General features: G+C 42.2%; 1 protein-coding gene across 2 annotated transcripts in view; it reads right to left on the bottom strand.

Moving 5' to 3' along the window:
* nfatc1 (nuclear factor of activated T cells 1) overlaps positions 1-14,093 on the bottom strand; it is a 52,471-nt gene that overhangs the window by 14,127 nt on the left and 24,251 nt on the right. For both annotated transcript variants that reach the window (XM_080862679.1, XM_080862680.1), the window contains exons 8-10: positions 11,494-11,549; positions 8,109-8,241; positions 3,321-3,938 (exon numbers count right to left, since the gene is read on the bottom strand). In XM_080862679.1, the coding sequence (XP_080718805.1) occupies positions 3,321-3,938; positions 8,109-8,241; positions 11,494-11,549 (807 nt within the window). The remainder of the gene's footprint in view (positions 1-3,320; positions 3,939-8,108; positions 8,242-11,493; positions 11,550-14,093) is intronic.

Below are 14,093 nucleotides of genomic sequence, written 5' to 3'. Positions count from 1 at the left end.
GGTGCTGATGGTCCGGGAGTCCGAGACATTCTTTCCCAGCCTCACATGCTGCTTCCTGTCCGTCAGGAAGTCAGTGATCCACCGGCAGATGGGATCAGGCACATTCATCTGGGAAAGCTTGTCTCGGAGATGGTCTGGAAGGATGGTGTTGAAGGCAGAGCTGAAGTCCACAAACAGGATCCTGGCGTAGGTTCCTGGGGAGTCCAGATGCTGCAGGATGAAGTGTAGGGCCATGTTGATGGCGTCGTCTACAGACCTGTTGGCTCTATATGCAAACTGCAGGGGGTCCAGGAGGGGGGCCGTGAGGGTCCTGAGATGGGAGAGAACTAGGCGCTCAAAAGACTTCATGACCACAGATGTCAGAGCCACGGGTCTGTAGTCATTTAGTCCAGTGATCCTAGGTTTCTTGGGGACAGGGATTATGGTGGAGGACTTGAAGCAGGCAGGCACATGACATGCCTGCAGTGAGGAGTTGAAAATGCCAGAAAACACTGGGGCCAGCTCGTTTGCACAGCTCTCTGACTCATTCCGACTGCAATCAAATGCAGGCAAAGGTCTGCAATTAATCGCCATCAACTCTATAAATGGCAGACAAAATGCCAACTCACTGACTCAGTCGGAGTCAATCTGCGGCTGTGAGAAGCTGCTCTGCTCAGTCATTTATTTCTCCAAGTGAGGACACAGAGTAAGGAATCACACAAGCCTAAGTTACTGAGGTTTGTGGTGGAAAATTTACTGTAAATTGTGCTAAATTTAACACTGAAAAGAAGGCTTTATTTTGCCCCCGATATGTGTGTGAGAGTTACCGGTGGTTATTTATTTGGAATAAAAGACAGAGATGTTATCAGAACAAGTACGTAATTGGCACGGCTGGATGGTTCAAAGTTGTGGGCGCAGCTCCAAAACTCTTTACTCAGGGCTGACTCTGAGTGTTTAGAGCCGAGGCACACGTATTCCTGCTCTGCAGTAATGCTGGGATTTTACTGAAATAGAGCAGAACTGAGCTGAACTTAACGGAGCATTGGAAGGAGGCAGGAACAAGGATACATCTGGTTTTCCTTTTTATACTGAACAGAGGAGGTTTCCACACTGAGACCCGCACACACAGCAGCGTTCGTGTTTCTTTATCTTACTTTACTTGATAGGCGGTATTACAAATGTCAGAAAGAACTCAGTTATTAATTGATCTGTTAGAATATTGTCAGAATGTTACAGTGTGCTAAGTTCGTTAAATTAATATTAATATTCCCAATCTCACAGTTTCCTCTTCAAAAACTCAAAGTTAAAAGCTGAATGAAACCTCCTATCTACTGCCCCTTAACCTAAACATTTAATTTGAAATAATGTCAAAATGCAACAGCACAAAATGCTGCCAGTTTACGAAATATTACACTGAGAAAATTCCTCAGAAACCAGTTTGCTTTGATGAGGGATTTGTTTCTGTTTACCCTGTACAGGAAAGGAGGCATCTTGTTCTATTTACTGAAATCAGCAGCAGACTTTCTGACTTTTAGACCTAACAAATATGTGAAAATCACTCGTAACATGTAACGTGTTTTAAGTTGCTCTAAATGTGAGTGATGCGGCGGTGAGGTTAGGGTTGAGCTTTTCATTCAAGGGTGTGGCTGCTCCTCTCCATCGGCCAGTGACAGGAGCGACAGTAGCAGATGCATAACCAGCAAATGTATGCGTAACATATTAAAGCTTTGTAATAAAGCACCTTATCTCTGGATAAATCCCACGCTCCACCTGAGTCTCAGTTCTCAGGACCTCACATGGCCGCCAACAATTTCTAACAGAAGATTTCACCCTTATATCATAAACATTCATTCTTCAGCCTCACTCTTGTCAGAGAGAGAAACATGACTAAAACCTGCGCTTACAGCGAGTACAACATTCACTCCCTGAGCTGCTGGTAGAGTGCTGGTCATTAATGAAATTTACTTACAGCATCTGTTTGTTTACAAGTTTATAAATGTGCCTCATTTGGATCAGGCCCAAGTTGTTACTGAGAGTCATGCCTGATGTGTGGATTCTGCTCAGTCTGCAACAAATGTTTCTGGCAAAACTTCACCTACTTCCAAGATGCATGGAGAAGACAAAGATCTGATGACATGAAGACTCCACGACACTTAAAGTATTAGGGAACAGCTTTATTAAGCTATTCCCTAATACGGTGGAGTGTGTCGGTGGAGTCTTCACATCATCAGATTCTGCTCAGCCCACTGTTGTTGAGTCCACCTCGGCAGTGTTGCAACAGATTTGAGATTTACCACAGTTAACTGTAAACAGATTGCATGTAAGTGCCAACTTGACCCTGTTAATTAAAAAAATGATTGAAGCAGACTGTCACCGCCTTATTGCCAATTTATCCCCATTTTATCGCTGTTCTGATACACCAATGCTGCTTTGAAGAGTGAAACTGACTGGGAGTCATCACAGACCAGTTCCCCATCCCTGACCACTTCAAGCAGGGCCATTACAAGTTGATTGCACATGGTCACTATAATTTTGATCGCGTTGCGGTTTCAACCACTGTTTTTGCTAGTGCAACTGTAGCTTAAGCTACCGGTAATAGCATAAAAGCAAAGCTAAACGAGTACACACACACACATGTTGCTGGTTGTGCCACATATTTTTGACTGCATGCATCTTAGGCATGTAGATCTGAGTCTGAAAAGCTCTAATTAACACACAGAGACTACCAGTCATTTTTTGAAACACATTCTGGATCTTGGGTGTAGCGCTACACTATAAGTTTTATTACTGAAGCTCAAATGTTTTATTTCAACAACCTATAAGACAAAGAAGGTGTAGTCAGTGCACTTTAGATGTGCTTGGAGGATTTTGTGCTTCCAGGTTTCCATGCTAGTAGTTTCCCACGCTTCCCCTCTCCTTACTATGATAAAACCCTAAATCCTCCACTTGCTATGACTTTGTATTTACCAAAGACAAATGAGATCAATCTTATCTCTTAAGTCTCAGCAACAAAGCAAACAAACATTTTCCACAAATGTTTAACTGTTCTTTTAAATGACTATGAGTCAGAGGATTTCCACACAAAAAAAAGAGGAAAAAACTTCTAAGTTGTGATTTGATGGCCAAAAATTTCCTGGCAAAAGTGATAAGTGAGTCATATGATAATCAAAAATGCTATCAGTGCCTGGAGATATAGTACGGTCGTTTTGTGCTGGAGGGTAATAAAAACCATATTGTTTCATCAATTAGGGGGCTCGATGGGGATTTCGCTCTATAATTTTTTCCATGCAGTGGATTAGAAGTATTTAAATTCTGTCTTGTAAAAGTAAAAAAAGTCTCACCATCATCAAGGTACATCTGGTCCAGCTCTTGTGGTTCTTGTTTGATGCTGACAGCCAGTGGCGAGGGACTGCCATCCTCCTGCAGGGAAGAGCGAGCCCTCTCTGGCACTTTGGGGTGCTGCTGAGCGGCTGGGCTTGTGCTGCCGCTCACTGGCTGCGCTGGTGTCATGCAGTGGGTTGGAGAAAAGGGGGCGTCAGTCGGGCTGGAGGCCTGCGAGGTTGGGGAGGAGGAGCAGCTGCTGGGCGAGTAGAGGTTGGGTGGCTGGTAGCGCCCGGGAGTCTCCTGAATGATAGAGACGTGCGGGATCGGGGACTGCGAGCCCGGCTGTTGGACGGCCGGGCTCGCAGGGAGGCATTTTGAGAAGGGTGAGGGTGGGAGATCGTGCTGTTTAGGGCTGGTGCTCGGAGGTGAGGAGGAGGAGGGCTTGGCTGCAAGTTTCTGCTGGCTGGCTGAATAAGGCCCGCCAACAACACATGGCCTGAGGTCAGAGGTCATCATCGGGGCCATGACTTGTGAGGGGTAATATGGCTTTGGGAGTAAGGACAAGCCAGGGCCATGTTGGGTGCACATCAGAGGAGCATCATAGTCATCGCGAGGCTCCGTCTTTATTGTTGGAACTGAAGGAAAACAGAAGGAAAAGCTAAATGAGTAAACACATATTCCAACCATCCTGCAAGTGTGAGTGAGCGAGTGAGTTAGTGAGTGGGTTTGTGGCTAGGATACACACTGCCAAACAAACACTCTCATCAATGAGTCTCTGTGTTAGGGCCTGAGCTCCCCCACCCAACAGAAAACATTCACAAAAGTAGAAAAAAGAAGTAAAAAAAGGGATGAGTCATCAACACGAGAAAAATCTGGCTGCTTCTATAATAAAAGCCCTGTTTTCTTTGGATCCTGTTCTGGTGCTAATATCCACTACAGTACATGTGCGATATGATATATGTTGCAGCAGCAGCAGCAGCAGCTTCGTGCTCAGCAGGGTTCAGTAATTTCAAAGAAAATTACTGCCTCCTCACCGAGACAAAGCAAGAGTTTAACTGAACGCAAACACATGAAATTGGGTCTTTGGGGTGTCGGAGGATTGCGGAGGACCAACGCTGAGTTCAAATGAGCCACGTCTTGTTTTCAGTCGCTGTCATCTTGGCCATCCGTCCAGATTTCACAGCGAAACATATTGGACACAAAGTTTCAAAATGCGGGCCATCAATCAGCTGCAGCCAATGACACCACATCAATCTTATATAACAAGCGTTTCAGTGCGGTTACAAGCACACGACAGCACAGCTTTGACCCTGAACTGCATCACTGCATCATCAAACTGGATCTATTTCTTCTACTTTTTTTCTGCCGAGCATATTTTAGATCATAATATGAAGCATGTGCTTGAAATAGAAGCTGAAATACTTAACCCCTGGAGAGTCTTAGGGTCGATTTGTGGCTCTAAGACCGATAGTGTATGCATTTTTCTAAGACCCTCCAGGGGTTAATAACCCATGCTTTATTCTTCTTGTTCTTGTCACGCTTGTTTGATTTGCCGACTGTCTACTGATTTTATGTAATTCTGCATCTTTCTCGGGGATGTCTCTTTAAAAAGATATTTTTAATCTTAGAGGGAGTTCCCGAGCTAAATAAAAAGGCTAATTAGATTAAAAGGAGTGAAACTAGGACGTGTCATGCATGGTGAAGCCTCGCCTGTCAACAACTGTAAAAGAGGAACTGCAATGAGATAGTTACACAAACCGCACGACTAAAATAGCAAACGCACCCCTATTTTGGGTCTGTTTGGAGGAAGTGTGTCTGCCTGCTTGTGGAGGGTAGATGCATGCATGTGCAAAGAAGGGTGCAGAAGAAGTGCAAATAGTTTGTTTTGCCAGAAAAGAGAGCCTGCCCTTGGGTTTCCGGAGTGAGAAGATCAACCATGTGTACTACGTGTCCCAAAATAAATCTGTTGTTTTTGTGTGAGCTGTTGAAACACCTGCTGTTGATGAAAAAAAGAGAAAAAGGTACAGATGTGATTTCTTCAAAACAGAAGCAAAGAACCTGAGGCGTAAATCAGAGCGGAACAAAACGATTTACAGATTTCTTTAATTGATTATTTCGCTTAAACGCATCAAATTTAGAAATGTGATTGAAAAAAAAAAATCACGCGCATTTTGAATTTGACGTCAGCAATGCATTTAAAAATGTTGGAGGACGACAAAAGACTGGAAAAGGGTTGTAATGCTAAAAAAAGCTCTACACAGCCCACAACATGTTAGCGATGTGTAAAAACTGCTTTTCAAAATATAGATACTGTGAAAGACTACATGAGAATAAGCTTTTCAATCTAAACCTTTCATCATCTGCGTTCATACTAACATCAAATGATCCAAAGAATCTGTAGAAAACTCCAGATTTCAGTCAAAGACGATGCTGAAAACAACGCCAAATAGTGAATGGTTGTGATCGTCAGGTCAGATGTGAAGAACAGATATAAAAAGAAAAACCCATAAATGCTGCTGCCTTCTCTTTTTAGATTAACTTGGGTGAAGGGGAAAACTTCAAAATCTTAGGTTGTTTTTGGAAAACACTGACACAATACCCTTCGAGGATCAGTGATGACATCGGGGGTCCATCTTACTCGCACGTCTGTGAAGGCTTCATTAATGCTACATCATTTAACTGTCAGCCTGCTCACGTTACAATGGCACAACTCCATAGCAAAAGAGTGCGGGTACCAAACTGGTGCTCATCCAGTCCTAGTTTGGCATTTGGCGCTTTATGAAACAAAAAACAATGACAAAGAAAACACCTGAGGCGAAAATCCCATATTTAGGAAAAATGGGGAACTTTTACTTTCAAAAGTGCAGCAAAGACCTCCCTCAGTCCTCCTTTTCTTAAACAAATTGCTGTAATCAAATTCAAAACGAGTATTTTTTTTTAGCAAACAATAAAACAATTGAGCCTCAACATCTGAAAGGTTGTCTTTGTATTATTTTCAATTAACCATCAGGCTGAAAAGATTGGGAAATGACTGCATTCTGTCCAGACATCTCATTGAGGAACTGAGGCCTTGATCATTTTTTCCAGCTGTGTTTTTACTCAGTCTGTCCATTTGTTTAAACTTTCTCAATGATTTTCTCCCTTTCTAGAAGACTGGCAGATTATATTGTTCAGCCTGCTGGCTTGCTGCCTTAAAAGCTTTCACCTTCTAGGAGACACTGACCACACTTGCTGTCCCACAGTCTGTCCACTCCCTTACACTCTGCAGCCCGAGGACAATGCTCCACTTTCACGGCGGGGCAATCCGTCGCCCACGTACAGGGCCGGGCCAGTTCAGCTGAATCGCAGCTTTGAACCACCCACTGGATTTTCACTCCAAGCCTGGAGTGCAATTAGCAGTGGTTTTTACATTTCAGTTGGTGGGTCAATGTTTATATTTAGCTTGGCAAAAGGCTCTCTATTCAAATAACATGTTTTTCCCATGCCCCTTTCCCCACCCTCGTGTGTCCAGTTGCCTCAGCATTCATGCAGCAACAGGTATGGAAAAGAACAGATTTTATGGATTTCTTTTTACAATGGAGGAATAATAGCGTTGCTTTGTTCCTCCCTAGAAAACCACCAGACAAGGGGGGAATACAAACTGTTTGTTCTCGTCTTCAGAAGTAAAATCCCAGCGAAAATGTTTCTAATTAGTCTGTGATGTGGAAGGAAAAGAGCAGACTGAGAGTAGTGAGGGGCTGGCATGGTGACAAAAAAGTCAAAAACAAAAAATTAACCAAAAGTCTGGAGATTAATGGAGGGTTATATATGTATATTTTATTTTACTTTGTGACCAAAATGGTTTGACTATTTGGGTTTCAAGCTGACGGGACTGTTTTGTTAAATTAGCAAAAACTCAACTCTACACTAAATGATAATGAAAGCAGCTGTTTTTTTTTAATTATTAAAACATGAACAAGACTAAATGGTGAGTGATACTATTGACCCCCAGCTTAACATATATCTGAAGACAGTTTTTACCTTATTCACACTATATTTTCCCTTTTTTTGCAGCTTCATCACATCAAAATTTGCTGAAAAAGAAGTTACAACATAAAGTGGATCCACTATGCTAATGTCCATTCACAGAGAATATTTTGCTGATTCAAAATAAATTCATCCAGAGTTCATGTTCAGGCTAAAACAAGTTGCTTTAGATCCCTTCCCCCTCCCTTTAAGATGGTAGTTCTCATGATTTGGACCTCATTTGTGAGGTATAGAGCCACTACAAAAAAGATGTTTAATGAATCAAAAAAAAATTGACATTTTTTCTAATGCTGTGGTGCTCACACTTTTTATTGTTAGTAAAAAGGGTCCGGAAAAGCTTTGAGATAAATGTTTTAAGTGATTTTCTTCTGATTGGCTGCTCCTCTAAACATTGACAGCAGGTGGGTGGGGCTTGTGTGCTCACAACCAGATTCAGGAGTAGAAAAAGGCAACTTGAAACAAAGCTTCTGGCTAAGAGTGAACATAGACTGACAGACTATTTTGAACTTTAGCCATTTTTATGAGCATCGTTTTATGAGCAGTGAGCATCCCTCACTGTAAGAGTATATGTAGGTAGCTTGATTTGGCTCTTACGAGCCTACAGGGATTTGGAGCTCCCCCTGAAATTGAACCAGAGAACTTTTTGTATGGCTAAAAAAATGTGTAAGCCACCACACTATGGACTCACTGTAACAGCAAACATATGAAAGGAGTTTAACATTTTATGAAGGACAGCGATGACCAAACCTATAAATTGCAGACTATAAAGACAAGTTTACCGGTGGCAGGGACGTAGGTGAAGCGCTGGTACTGGCTTCTTTTCCTCTTGCCATTGCAGATGTAGAAGTTCACGTGGACGGGAGTGGACAGTCTTTGGTTTCGGTAGGGAGGGATTTCAACAAGAAGCGAATTCTGCAACACAGAACAAGTTCTGTCATTAAAAACACACCATCTATTTAAATATCCATTTAATTAGCTTATAGCTTTGCATTTGCACTTAAACTTCTTAATTAGTACATATAAAAGGGGGAAGTCGTCACTGTGGCTTTACTTCTCTTGTTTGTCATATTGAAGAGGTAGTTGTGACAAAGAAACTGAGAACACTACATGCCCGTCTGTGCCAATTTGACAATCACAGGTAAACCCTGACAGCTACACAATCTGATTATTTTGGCAACATGTGTGTCACCCCCTGTTGGCCATTAGAAGGGGGAAAGGGGAACACAAAATCCAGGCTGCAGTCCCTTCCACTATATTGTAGCTTAAATTTAAGGGGCGGCAGATACAATGTAAAAATCTGGTTGTCATCCGAAAGCCACAAAGAGGCCATGAAGTAAGGTTAGAGGGAACTCTGGTTGTTTGCACAATGAATAACTCAGTCAAAGTGAATAAATTGAACCTGGGAGTGTCCAGATAGTTTATTTCCCCAGCAGAGCTTCCTGCTGAGAGTGAAGGCCAGAAGTGACCACACTCCTGGGTTCAGCCTGTGGACACATGAGCCCCATGTGTGTGTTTCTGTGCATGTGTGTGGGAATATATATGACCGAGTGTGTTGGAGGCGCTGCTCAGTAGTCAGGGAGGAAGTCATCCGTCTGCAAAACTGAGCTTCGGAGGACGGCCGGGCCTGACATGTACAGGTGAGAGCTGACACACGTTATATTAAATCACTACCACTGTAAAGCTAAGTGGAGCCAGATGAGGCTTTTCTACTTTTCTTACTCCCTGAAATCCATCGGCCCTTCAGAGAAATAGCAATTAAATTTCAGGAAAGGGTTCCTCATTTGGACTGTGTAAACTGTGTCCCGGTTAGGCAGCTGTATTTGCAGGATTCCACTGGTGTCACATGTAATTGAAGTCATTCAAATATTTCTGAAAGTTTTATGCCTGCATTTTGTGTGTTATATCATAAAATTGCAAATTGAGTTAAAACAAACACAAAAAGCAAAAGAAAATCTCAAAACAAGGTCTGGGAGGTTTAATATAATAAAACTGGTTCCTATCATGCAAACAGTGGGAAGGAAAAAAATGTGACAAATTGAGCATAGAGGAGCATTTTTGGACTCCCTAAGTGAGTGCGTCAAGACCATCTATCTAGGTTTATATGAGAAATCTGTATCTAATTATAAGTAATTCTTAAAAAGAAAACGTAATCATCCCTCGTCTTCCCAGATCTGCGCTCATTGGGGCAGATCAGTCTGTTCAGGTGACGTATTCTGGATTCGTTGTTTGGCCTGAGATTAAACTTGGCCAAAGCAGCATCAGTGTTTGAAATGGGACCAATCCAGCAGACTGGACTGAGTGGGGAGGGACGGAGAGAGGGAGGCCCTTTGTCTATTCAAGCAGACAGATGTGCCCCAGCAGCCACTCTAAGTGAGTGTGTGTCTGTGTTTTGCAGAGGGAAGACACTGGGAGCAGGTGCAGAGCTTCACATTTATACACGCTCTAATCCCCTCGTCTATCTCCCAGACTCCCACCACGTCTCTGGCTCTGTCTTTCCCTCAGCTGTCTGAGCGCAAGACAGGATACACTGCCAGGCTCAAACCCCCACAGGTGGAGGGCTGAACTTTTGAACACCTTTTCCACACATTTCAAACACAACACTGAAGCTTCTGTCCTGGGTTGAGGAAATCAGCGCTGTTGTTACAGTCACAGTTTACTGATTCAGAACAAAAGGCAACGCTGGTATTGATACTTCATTAGGCATTTCATTAGGTACACCTGTTTGGTTGCTTGTTAATGTAAATGTGTAATCAACCAATCACATACCATCAGCACAAATAGACATGTAGACATGGTCAAGGTGATCTGCTGAGATGATTTAAGTGACTCTCAATCGCATCATTGTTGCTGCCATTTGAGAAACTGCTGATCTACTGCATCTAGTGCAGAGAATGGCTTGAAAACCAGACAATATCTGATGAGCAGCAGTTCTCTGGGTGAAAAAATGCCTTCTGGTTAATGCCAGAAGTCTGAGGAGAACTGCCAGACTGCTTTGAGATCTCAGGAAGGCAAAAGTAACTCAAATAACCACTAGTTACAACCAAAGTAAGCAGAAGATCATCTCTGAATGTGAAACCTTGCAGCAGATGGGCTACAGCAGAAGAAGACCACACCGGCTGCCACTCCTGTCAGCTAAGAATAGGAAGCCAAGGCTGCACTTCACACAGACTCATCACAACATGAAAGCATGGATCCATCCTGTCTGGTAACAATCATCAGGCTGGTGTAATGATGTGGGGGATGTTTTCTCGACACACTTCAGGAGTGTCACATAAACACCTGAACATTGTTAGTGGCCTTGTCAATCTTTTTACGACCACAGTGTATCCAACTTCTGATGCCTGCTTTGAGCAGGATAAACAAACCATGTCACAAAACTCAAATAATCTCAAACTGGTGTCTTGAACATGACATTGAGTTTACTGCACTCAAATTGCCTCCACAGTCACCAGATCTCAATCCAATAGAGCAACCTTGACACGTGGTGGAACAACAGATTCATGTCGTGAATGTGCAGGAACTGTGCGATGCTGTCGTGTCATTATGGACCAAAAATATATGAGGAATGTTTTCAGCCCCTTGTTGAATCTATGCTATGAAAAACTGAGGAATTAAGGCAGTTGTGAAGGCAAAAGTGTGTCCAGTACAGAGACAGGAAGTGTTTGGTAAGTGCCCTCTTAGTTTCTTCCAGCCCTGTAAAATATTTCTTGTAAATAAATAAGAGATCAGATATAAAAAGTATAACAGTTGAATAATGAACACACATTCTTTTTGTAGTATTAGCTAAGGGGTTGGGTTATTTTGCCTTTCCTTACAGGTTTATGCTAAGCTAGTAGATGAATGACTAGAATAGTTTACAAATTTTAAAGACTTCTTGAACTTCCCATCTAATTATGTATAAGTTTACAGCAGATTTGTGATTCAATAAAAAAAAACAAATGCGTTGTTGTTGCTAAGGCAGGTTGTTCTTCATCACACTGAGTGGGGCTCCAGTCGCTCTCGGCTCTCTTAATTTAGACGTTAGATTGTTTTTCAGATGCGAAGACTAAACATTTTGGCATCGAGTTCAGATAAATGATTGGGAACAGCTGCTCTTTACACAGCGCTTTAATCCTGAAATGAGATCAGCTTTGTCACAATCACTGTGTCACATGTATCACTTACAGGCTTCGAGGCGTCTCTCTCAACCTTGGCCTCAGTCTCCCAGATGTGGTGACCGTCTAAAAGAAAGGACAGGAAAGAGAGAAAGACTTAGCAACGACGGTTCAGAAAATAACCCACCTACTTGGCTCCCAGCAGAAATGAAGAAATGCAATGAGTGTTGTTATTATTATCGGTTACATCAGTGATGTATAAAACAGCTCCGGAGAGCGGAGGATATCACGAACGTCACACTGTCTGACCCACGGCTCATGAGCTCATATCCTCGGTCTAACAAACCGGGGACAGACTTCGAGACAGCAAAATCGCACAGAGAGAAATCTGATGCAATCCTGAAAAAAAAAAAGAAAAGCAGTCATACCAAAGAGATGAGCGACATCTTTGGTGGATGAGAGAAAGCTTGACTTCATCGCTGTGTGGAATCCCAACATGCTCGAGCAGCTGGTTGGCTCGTTAATGCGCGGCTGGAAACTGACAACTCGCCTCGACTTTCAAACCTCTCATTTCTTCTGTTCTCATAGGAATCTTTCCGCTATCCCCATATAATGATTGTTAAACGGTACTGGTACTTTTTTCTCTTCTTTTCTGGTAATGTGCGTTTTCTTCTGTTTAGCTGCCACAATAAAAAAGGTTTTCCCATCAGGCAATAAAACGAGGCATCATGTGAACTGCTGGAAACACAGGCCTGCTAAAAAAAGCTCGGGTTTGATTTGTCATTTTGCCCAATGAGGTGTGAGTAAAACTATAATTTTCAACCAATTTATTAGACAGAGGGAAACCGCTGTGATTTCTTTAGACCCCTGACTCATTAACAAGGCTCTAAATTGACATTAAAGGGCTGTGAAATTGAAAACTTTACTTTAAAAGAAAGAAAAAGTCAGCCATGGCCAAATTTTTTTTGAAGAAAATTGACTCAGTGTCGCTCAACATGATGCCTGCAGTTTGACAAGTGGAGCGTTTGAATGGAGCAGACAGCTCAGTGGAGACGGACGGGACGCTCGGTGTTTGAGTAGACGGGAGTTGTAAGGTGGCACAGATGGAGGAGGTGCAGCTTGGCACTGACTGGAGAGCCGGAGACCTCTCTCTGCTCTGTTTGATCTCACTTTCATTTTTCTTATAGCTGCTGCACATGCCTGACACTTAGCATTAGAGTTTCAGGGTTGCTGCTCTCCAGGAAGAAGCGATAACATTCGTTTCGAATGAGTAATAGGGCTACAAATTCCTCTCAGACGATTTGAATCTTCGAGTGTCAAGTTTACGCTCATTATTTCAACTTTAACTCTAAACACAAAATAAAAGTTACCAAATGTTTCCACAGAACTCCTTCATATGAAACAGACGGACTATCATCCAAGAAAAACCAACAAAAAAGGCTGAGATAGAGTGTGCTGTCACTTTAGTAATAACTCGAGGGAAACCTGAGAGGGGCTCAACTGAGAGCTGAGCTGTCACTTCTGGAGACATATTTTCAAACTCTTCAACAATCAGAAGCCTGTCTCAAATACTGTTTTTACAATACAGGCTCTGCTTGTACTAATTTAGTCAATTTTTCAGTGCACCTGCTGTAAGTAAGAATGTGGAACTGGGGCTGAGCTATTCTGAGCTATTAGAGCAAAGTTTTCTTTTTAAACCTGCTCTGTTAGACATTTAAAAGATCACTTATTATTTCTGCTAAATATCAAACATCTGACATGGTTTCTGCTGCCATTAGCCACACAGTGCTTAATAATGCATAATGTTTATGCTACAGTCAATATACACATGTAAATGTAAGTGGTTGAAATGACTTCAAAGGGATGGAAAGAACATTTCTGACGAGCTGCAAACCAGAAAAGAAAAAAGGAAACAATGCAACGCAGCCTGTGAATGCTGCAGATACATCAACAGGTTCGACTTGTCTTCCAGATGACACTTAATACGTCTCTTCGTGCAACCTTGTTGCGTGCAACTCAACATATATCATAAAACCTTGCTATTACTTGTTGTATGTTTGTCTTTTTTCACTGGTAAAATATTTTAATTCCATTTCAAGTAAATTTTCCCTACACGGTCTCTTTAGTACTTTAAAAACCCAGTGTAAATATTACATTATCATAGAAAGAAAGCCCACAATACAATAATTAGTATAAGTAAGCACTTATACAAAAAACAAAATGAAAAAAAAAACAACTACTTCATCATTCAAATCTTCATCCTCGTGACCGTTCTAGATGAAACATGAAGGTATGAGAGGAAGACAGAAGGGGAATATACGACAACCTCCTACGTGAAATATTTATAACTTACTGACAGGAACAGTATGAAACTTCTGAGAAAAAAGTGACAGCTTATGACAATAAATTTTTCGTTACCTAAATTTTTCACTCTCTCTGTGGACGCTCATTATGTTCATGTCTGGCTCCACATTTCTCTTCTTGGACTCTACTAGAGATGCTTTGCATGATTCACAGTTCAAAATAATCATCAATCATCTCCAACTGGGCCTCCCCTCAGCTCATCCTCTGTCTGAAACAACACTTGTTACCTTTAAAATAACTTTCTTCTGATTGGTTGCCCCTCAAAAGAGTTGTGGGTGGGGCCACTGTGCTCACAGCCCGAGCTGT

The sequence above is a fragment of the Rhamphochromis sp. 'chilingali' genome (assembly GCF_963969265.1).
Source record: "Rhamphochromis sp. 'chilingali' genome assembly, chromosome: 17".
In the NCBI taxonomy this organism is placed as follows: domain Eukaryota; kingdom Metazoa; phylum Chordata; class Actinopteri; order Cichliformes; family Cichlidae; genus Rhamphochromis; species Rhamphochromis sp. 'chilingali'.
Note: the sequence above shows the minus strand (reverse complement) of the source record. Positions and strands in the feature narration are given on the sequence as shown.